Genomic DNA, 9412 nt, shown 5'->3' with positions numbered 1-9412 from the left:
CTCCCTCTCTCACTCCCTCTCTCTCTCTCTCTCTCTCTCTCTCTCATCTGCTACTGTTCATAAAAAACACAAAGAGCTTAAAAAGTGAAACTATGAGAACAGAGTAAAGTAAAGAGGTTATTTGTCGTATCTGGACATACATACCTGATACACAGAAGCCGAGGGGTAGAGAGGAAGTCAAGCCTGGGAGGGTCAGAGGGCAGGGGTCAGGACAGCCTGGGGCTAGAGGAAAACATCTGGGGGAACGGGACCGAGGAGGTGAGGATGGGGGAGCTCGGGACAGATGTGGTAAGTTTGAGGGGTCACTAGGCGGCAGGGCTTGGGGTTAGCAGTCATGAGGGGAGCTAGTGGCTAGCAGGCATCAGACATAGTAAACCAGGGGTGAGTGACTAGCTGACCAGAGGGGTTAGTGACTAGCTGACAGAGTACACCATGGGGGGGGTGAGTGGCTAGAGGCAACCAGACATGGTAGCTCAGGGCCTAGTGGCTAGCTAACCAGAGGGGCTAGTGGCTAGCTGACCAGAGGGGCTAGTGGCTAGCTGACCAGAGGGGCTAGTGGCTAGTCGCTAGTGGGTAGCCGACATAGTACACCAGGGGCTAGTGGCTATCAGACATAGTAGCCTACACCAAGGAGACTACTGGCTAGTTGCTAGTGGCTGTAGTAGACCAGGGGGCTAGTTGCTAGTGGCTATCAGACATAGTAGATCAGGGGGGCTAGCTGCTAGTGGCTAGCAATAAAGGTTAGACTGGGGGGCTAGTGGCTAGCAGACAGGGGCGGCTAGTGCTAGCTGATGTGCTAGATAAATCATGGGGCTAGTGGCTAGTTGGTAGCAAACATAGTAGGCCAGGGGGAGGAGTGGGCTAGAGGGTGCTAGTTGCTAGTGGCTGGCTGACATGGTGGACCAGGCGCCCTCCATCCTCCAGACTGAGAAGGCGTAGCTGAGTCTCTCGTGGGCCAGGTAGTTACAGCTGGCCAGCTTGGCATCCATCTGGTCGCTCTCCAGCACCTGGTACAGGAAGTCGATGTAGCGCGACGCCAGTTTGAGGATCTGGATCTTGCTCAGCTTGTCCGAGGGCAGCGTTGGGATGATCTTGCGCAGCGAGGAGAAGGCGTCGTTCAGCGACTGCGTCCGCTGGCGCTCGCGCACGTTGGCGATGACCCGCTGGGCGTGGGGATCCTCCAGGGATGTGCTGCCCGGGGAGAGGGCCAGGGGCGGGGCCGGCGAGGGGCCCAGGGACGGGGGGCTCTTCTTGGGCCTCTTCGGCCCCGACGGCGCCTGGATCTGGACGGCCGGCGGCAGCCCCGCCCTGACCTTGACCTTGTCCTGAGTCGGCATGGTGACGTCCTCTTTCATGGCGGCGGCGGTGCCCGTGACCCGTTTGCGCACGGCGGCGGCGGAGACCGGCGTTGTCACGACGACGGGACACGTGTTCGAGGCTCTCTCCGGCTCCTCCTCCTCCTCGCTTGACGTGGCTCCGCCCCTCTCCAGGAACTCGCGGCTGGTCGGCTCCTCCCTCATGGCTGATGTCACTATCTCCCCCACGGCGTCTGCCTCCCCTTCCACGGCGTCTCTCTTCCTCTGTATCTCTCTCTCTCCTTCTCCTGGGTATCTCGTTGCCTCCGTATTACTCGTCCCCTCGCCGCTCTCTTCCTCCTCCCTCTCCTCTTGTCTCTCTCTTTCTCTTTCTCTTTCCCTGTATATCTCTCTCTCACTCAGCTTTACGATACCAGCCAAGCCTGTGTAGATAGACTCCAGCTACAGGAGTCTCTCCTGGCCAGAGGAACTGAGTGGATAGATGACGGAGTCTCGGCACAGGAAATCCATATGTAGGCTCAGCAGTCTACGTATACACATTCCTCTGGTCTATAATGAAACCCGGAGTGGTGCAGTCAGAAGCCTGACTGTCTGCGTGCTGCTCCCTAGCTCCATGTACGACAGCAGCCAACCAACATCTGGGCTTTTTAAAGAGGGGAGAGGACAGAACCCCCGATCGCCCGCCCACCCAGCCCACCGATTGGTCCGCCGGGGTTCCGAGGCTCAGCCAGGCCGAGGATAACAGGAAGAGCAGGCGGTTGGTGATTGGTGGGAGCCGAGGGGTGAGGCGGGGACAGCGGCCCGCCTGTCGACCAATCGCGTTGGGGTTTTCTGACGTTTGTTGTTTTTTTTTTTAAATAGAAAAGTTGTCCAAGTTTATGGGTTCCAGATTTCTTCCAAAACAAGTCGCTACCCACCCCCACCCCCCTCTCCCACTCCCTCTCTCCCTCCTTCCTACGTCTCCACAACTCAACACCGTCGTCAACCTTCTTTAGATTTGGAAAAATGGGAAATAGTTGAAAGAAAGTCAAAAGAAGAGAGCGATGAAGAATGTTCCTCTTTCCCGTTTGAGATCTAGACAGCATTCCCCCTCCACACTCCATTCAAATACTCTGTAAGAATACACAGTTGATCGTGGATCAGCTTATATACTTTAAATAACAGACAGTTCTTTTAGTTTCTGGAATCATAGTTATGTAGAAGACAATCCTAGAATCATAGTTTTGGACGGTTCATATCAAGGTACTGTTATAGGCTACTCAGAACCATAGTGTTCTTATAAAAATCTACGTGGAAATGGGCCATCCGTTCGTTGATATCAGGGTCGGAGTGGTTTCTGTGTGTGAGAAACAGAGGAGATGCCTGTATGTTCAGAGTGGTTCTGGTTGTTCTGGGCTCGCCTTGGCTCGGTCTTCTGACAGGGCGGTGTGGGCTTCAAGGGGAAACTGGCATTCCAGAGGACAGCACTGAAGGCTAATAGCAGAATTAGCTCTGCGAGGGAGAGAACGAGAGTGGACAGAAACCTTTGGGGGAACTGTCCTTTCATCCTGGGTGCCAGAGGCAGAAAAAGAAGGAGAACATACAGTAGAACCCCCTTGGCTTTGACACAGCCCAACGCGCAGAACTTCCATCGTGGCCAAGGGCCACGACACGATGAACAAAGTCTATTGTTCGACTCTGGGGGGGGACTTGGATATGAACGCCTGCGCTATAAAACCAGCCTCATGAAAGCACTCCAGCATAAACGTGCTGTAGATTATGCAACAGTGTCAACGCTAGGGCCGTGCTGTGTGTAGCGCTGGAAGACTGTTCCACTGCGCCGTCTGAACATGAGTTATTGCGAGCGCTTTTTAGAACGCTATCTGCACATGTTTGCTATCTGTCATCCGGCGACTACTAGAGGCATGATTGAAGACCTCTGGAGGCAAACTCAGCTTCCACGGAGGGTGAACTGAAACACTTCCAGCCTCCCTAGCGTCACGAACACGGGTCTCGCAAAGACACATCTGCTTCACCTAGAAAAACACTGATGATGGCCTAACCGCTGAAAACGTTTGTTTTGTCTTGTCGCCCCCCGAAAAATGTGAAAGGAGCATTTGTAAAGATGTATGAGTGTGGACCCCACTGCTTTCCGTAGCCTCGTAGAAAGATGTTAGTCAGCCCTCCACAATGGAACCAGATGCCCAGTAGACACACACTCTACATAGAACCACAAAAGAAGAACCATCTGGAATAAGGTTCCATAGCATCTTTTTCAGGTCAGTAAGGCTCTTTAAAAAAAAATCCTTTTCAAGTCAGAAAGAACCATTTAGCGTTCTAAACCTTGATGGAGCTGAAAAAAAGGGGTTCTGTTCGTAACCATAGGGGAGAGAAAATATAAAATAAATAAAATAAGTATAGAGTGGACCCTACACCACGTTTCTGCGCTAAAATCACTAGGCTATAGCTTACCTGACCCATACTCATCTAAAGAACCGCTTACAGTACAGACTCACAACAACGGTCGACGAATGATGTTCCGAACAAGCAACGTTCACTTCAATGAGACCAACGGCACCACAATAGCACTTGGACAATGGCAAGTATTGTTCCAAAGGCCAAAGAGAAGTGATGCTATTCCGGGCGGCAGACCATTCTGGAAGAGAGCATTCCTTTCAATTGTAGCTTTTTAAACAAAATCAGTGTGTGTGTGTGTGTGTGTGTGTGTCCCCTCTAGGGGTATACACACACACACACACACACACACACGCAAACACAGACACCTGCGACTGATCAAACTATTTATACTTGACTATTCCATTGTGACTCGCTGGTTTTCTGGAAATAAATATCTCAGCACTAAGGGAAGAATGGAAAATGGATATCAGAGTTGATATAAACACACATATACAGACACCGGGCGGGGGGGGGGGGTGCTCACAATGCCCTGTGTTGTGTGGAGGGTGAACCCCCTCCGGTGATGGCTGGTCTGGGTCTGGTAACGGGAGGGGGGGGGGGGCGGGTGTGAGCGCACCTCTATTTGAACTGCATGCTCAAACGAGGACTTAGCCTAAATATTTCCACCCAGAGACGGGAGAATGTTATCACATGTGGAGGTTATATATACACCTCCTCACGCATATGTGCATTGTGGACACACTCTGCCCGTGCGCACACAAACACACATGCCTTTGGGCGAGCGGGTGCATACACACACACACACACACACACACACACACATAGACACACACACACACTCACATACACTCAACACATGCACATACTGTATGAACAAATTTCTATACACACACACACCCGCACGCACACACATACACACACACACACATACACTCAACACATGCACATATGAACAAATGCCTATACACACACACACACATGTGTGTGCGTGTGTGTGTGTGTGTGTGTGTGTGTGTGTGTACACACAGACACACACACGCATACACACAAAATTACTTCATATCGTAATGAGAAGTGCTGTCTGGGCATTCACATATTATATATATATATATAGTCATATCATACAGGAGCAGGGTTATATATTCAGGGGGGGGGGGGTTAGGGGGTAGTCATACAGGAGCAGGGTTATATATTCAGAGGGGGGGGGGGTTAGGGGTAGTCATACAGGAGCAGGGTTATATATTCAGGGGGGGGGGGGGTTAGGGGTAGTCATACAGGAGCAGGGTTATATATTCAGAGGGGGGGGGGTTAGGGGTAGTCATACAGGAGCAGGGTTATATATTCAGGGGGGGGGGGGGGGTTAGGGGTAGTCATACAGGAGCAGGGTTATATATTCAGAGGGGGGGGGGTTAGGGGTAGTCATACAGGAGCAGGGTTATATATTCAGGGGGGGGGGGGTTAGGGGTAGTCATACAGGAGCAGGGTTATATATTCAGAGGGGGGGGGGGTTAGGGGTAGTCATACAGGAGCAGGGTTATATATTCAGAGGGGGGGGGGTTAGGGGTAGTCATACAGGAGCAGGGTTATATATTCAGGGGGGGGGGGGTTAGGGGTAGTCATACAGGAGCAGGGTTATATATTCAGAGGGGGGGGGGGGGGTTAGGGGTAGTCATACAGGAGCAGGGTTATATATTCAGGGGGGGGGGGTTAGGGGTAGTCATACAGGAGCAGGGTTATATATTCAGAGGGGGGGGGGTTAGGGGTAGTCATACAGGAGCAGGGTTATATATTCAGAGGGGGGGGGGGGGTAGTCATACAGGAGCAGGGTTATATATTCAGGGGGGGGGGGGTTAGGGGTAGTCATACAGGAGCAGGGTTATATATTCAGGGGGGGGGTTAGGGGTAGTCATACAGGAGCAGGGTTATATATTCAGGGGGGGGGGGGGGGGGTTAGGGGTAGTCATACAGGAGCAGGGTTATATATTCAGGGGGGGGGGGGTTAGGGGTAGTCATACAGGAGCAGGGTTATATATTCAGGGGGGGGGGGGTTAGGGGTAGTCATACAGGAGCAGGGTTATATATTCAGGGGGGGGGGGTTAGGGGTAGTCATACAGGAGCAGGGTTATATATTCAGAGGGGGGGGGGGTTAGGGGTAGTCATACAGGAGCAGGGTTATATATTCAGGGGGGGGGGGGGGTAGGGGGTAGTCATACAGGAGCAGGGTTATATATTCAGGGGGGGGGGGGGTTAGGGGTAGTCATACAGGAGCAGGGTTATATATTCAGAGGGGGGGGGGGGGGTTAGGGGTAGTCATACAGGAGCAGGGTTATATATTCAGGGGGGGGGGGGGGGTTAGGGGTAGTCATACAGGAGCAGGGTTATATATTCAGGGGGGGGGGGGGGTTAGGGGTAGTCATACAGGAGCAGGGTTATATATTCAGGGGGGGGGGGGGGGTTAGGGGTAGTCATACAGGAGCAGGGTTATATATTCAGGGGGGGGGGGGGGGTTAGGGGTAGTCATACAGGAGCAGGGTTATATATTCAGGGGGGGGGGGGGGTTAGGGGTAGTCATACAGGAGCAGGGTTATATATTCAGGGGGGGGGGGGTTAGGGGTAGTCATACAGGAGCAGGGTTATATATTCAGAGGGGGGGGGGGTTAGGGGTAGTCATACAGGAGCAGGGTTATATATTCAGGGGGGGGGGGGTTAGGGGTAGTCATACAGGAGCAGGGTTATATATTCAGAGGGGGGGGGGTTAGGGGTAGTCATACAGGAGCAGGGTTATATATTCAGAGGGGGGGGGGGGTTAGGGGTAGTCATACAGGAGCAGGGTTATATATTCAGGGGGGGGGGGGTTAGGGGTAGTCATACAGGAGCAGGGTTATATATTCAGAGGGGGGGGGGTTAGGGGTAGTCATACAGGAGCAGGGTTATATATTCAGAGGGGGGGGGGGGTTAGGGGTAGTCATACAGGAGCAGGGTTATATATTCAGGGGGGGGGGGTTAGGGGTAGTCATACAGGAGCAGGGTTATATATTCAGGGGGGGGGGGGTAGGGGTAGTCATACAGGAGCAGGGTTATATATTCAGGGGGGGGGGGGTAGGGGTAGTCATACAGGAGCAGGGTTATATATTCAGGGGGGGGGGGTTAGGGGTAGTCATACAGGAGCAGGGTTATATATTCAGAGGGGGGGGGGGGTTAGGGGTAGTCATACAGGAGCAGGGTTATATATTCAGGGGGGGGGGGGTTAGGGGTAGTCATACAGGAGCAGGGTTATATATTCAGAGGGGGGGGGGGGGTTAGGGGTAGTCATACAGGAGCAGGGTTATATATTCAGGGGGGGGGGGGTTAGGGGTAGTCATACAGGAGCAGGGTTATATATTCAGGGGGGGGGGGGTTAGGGGTAGTCATACAGGAGCAGGGTTATATATTCAGGGGGGGGGGGGTTAGGGGTAGTCATACAGGAGCAGGGTTATATATTCAGGGGGGGGGGGGGTTAGGGGTAGTCATACAGGAGCAGGGTTATATATTCAGAGGGGGGGGGGGGGTTAGGGGTAGTCATACAGGAGCAGGGTTATATATTCAGGGGGGGGGGGGGTTAGGGGGTAGTCATACAGGAGCAGGGTTATATATTCAGAGGGGGGGGGGGGGGTTAGGGGTAGTCATACAGGAGCAGGGTTATATATTCAGGGGGGGGGGGGTTAGGGGTAGTCATACAGGAGCAGGGTTATATATTCAGGGGGGGGGGGGGTTAGGGGTAGTCATACAGGAGCAGGGTTATATATTCAGGGGGGGGGGGTAGGGGGTAGTCATACAGGAGCAGGGTTATATATTCAGGGGGGGGGGGGGTTAGGGGTAGTCATACAGGAGCAGGGTTATATATTCAGAGGGGGGGGGGGGGGGTTAGGGGTAGTCATACAGGAGCAGGGTTATATATTCAGGGGGGTGGGGGGTTAGGGGTAGTCATACAGGAGCAGGGTTATATATTCAGGGGGGGGGGGGGGTTAGGGGTAGTCATACAGGAGCAGGGTTATATATTCAGGGGGGGGGGGGTTAGGGGTAGTCATACAGGAGCAGGGTTATATATTCAGGGGGGGGGGGGTTAGGGGTAGTCATACAGGAGCAGGGTTATATATTCAGAGGGGGGGGGGGGTTAGGGGTAGTCATACAGGAGCAGGGTTATATATTCAGGGGGGGGGGGGTTAGGGGTAGTCATACAGGAGCAGGGTTATATATTCAGGGGGGGGGGGGTTAGGGGTAGTCATACAGGAGCAGGGTTATATATTCAGGGGGGGGGGTTAGGGGTAGTCATACAGGAGCAGGGTTATATATTCAGAGGGGGGGGGGGTTAGGGGTAGTCATACAGGAGCAGGGTTATATATTCAGGGGGGGGGGGGGGTAGTCATACAGGAGCAGGGTTATATATTCAGAGGGGGGGGGGGTTAGGGGTAGTCATACAGGAGCAGGGTTATATATTCAGGGGGGGGGGGGTTAGGGGTAGTCATACAGGAGCAGGGTTATATATTCAGGGGGGGGGGGGGGTAGTCATACAGGAGCAGGGTTATATATTCAGAGGGGGGGGGGGTTAGGGGTAGTCATACAGGAGCAGGGTTATATATTCAGGGGGGGGGGGGTTAGGGGTAGTCATACAGGAGCAGGGTTATATATTCAGGGGGGGGGGGGGTAGTCATACAGGAGCAGGGTTATATATTCAGAGGGGGGGGGGGTTAGGGGTAGTCATACAGGAGCAGGGTTATATATTCAGAGGGGGGGGGGGGGGGTTAGGGGTAGTCATACAGGAGCAGGGTTATATATTCAGGGGGGGGGGGTTAGGGGTAGTCATACAGGAGCAGGGTTATATATTCAGAGGGGGGGGGTTAGGGGTAGTCATACAGGAGCAGGGTTATATATTCAGAGGGGGGGGGGGGTTAGGGGTAGTCATACAGGAGCAGGGTTATATATTCAGGGGGGGGGGGGTTAGGGGTAGTCATACAGGAGCAGGGTTATATATTCAGGGGGGGGGGGGTTAGGGGTAGTCATACAGGAGCAGGGTTATATATTCAGGGGGGGGGGGTTAGGGGTAGTCATACAGGAGCAGGGTTATATATTCAGGGGGGGGGGGGGTTAGGGGTAGTCATACAGGAGCAGGGTTATATATTCAGGGGGGGGGGGGGGTTAGGGGTAGTCATACAGGAGCAGGGTTATATATTCAGGGGGGGGGGGGTTAGGGGTAGTCATACAGGAGCAGGGTTATATATTCAGGGGGGGGGGGGTTAGGGGTAGTCATACAGGAGCAGGGTTATATATTCAGGGGGGGGGGGGGGTTAGGGGTAGTCATACAGGAGCAGGGTTATATATTCAGGGGGGGGGGGGGTTAGGGGTAGTCATACAGGAGCAGGGTTATATATTCAGAGGGGGGGGGGGTTAGGGGGAGTCATACAGGAGCAGGGTTATATATTCAGGGGGGGGGGGTTAGGGGTAGTCATACAGGAGCAGGGTTATATATTCAGGGGGGGGGGGCTAGGGGTAGTCATACAGGAGGAGCAGGGTTATATATTCAGGGGGGGGGGGGGTTAGGGGTAGTCATACAGGAGCAGGGTTATATATTCAGGGGGGTGGGGGGTTAGGGGTAGTCATACAGGAGCAGGGTTATATATTCAGGGGGGGGGGGGGGGGTTAGGGGTAGTCATACAGGAGCA

The 9412-nt window shown here is 53.5% G+C and overlaps 1 protein-coding gene across 1 annotated transcript; it reads right to left on the bottom strand.

Moving 5' to 3' along the window:
* Positions 1 to 878: 878 nt before the first annotated feature.
* On the bottom strand, positions 879 to 1520 carry LOC311329490 (twist-related protein-like; the record flags this gene model as incomplete). Its single annotated transcript, XM_084463331.1, has 1 exon — positions 879 to 1520. The coding sequence occupies one exon, from the start codon at positions 1518 to 1520 to the stop codon at positions 879 to 881; it is 642 nt and encodes a 213-aa protein (XP_084319457.1).
* Between the last annotated feature and the right edge of the window lie 7892 nt (positions 1521 to 9412).

The sequence above is a fragment of the Borostomias antarcticus genome, assembly GCF_949987555.1.
Source record: "Borostomias antarcticus genome assembly, contig: scaffold_274, whole genome shotgun sequence".
Taxonomy (NCBI): domain Eukaryota; kingdom Metazoa; phylum Chordata; class Actinopteri; order Stomiiformes; family Stomiidae; genus Borostomias; species Borostomias antarcticus.
This window is presented reverse-complemented; position numbering and strand designations above follow the sequence as displayed.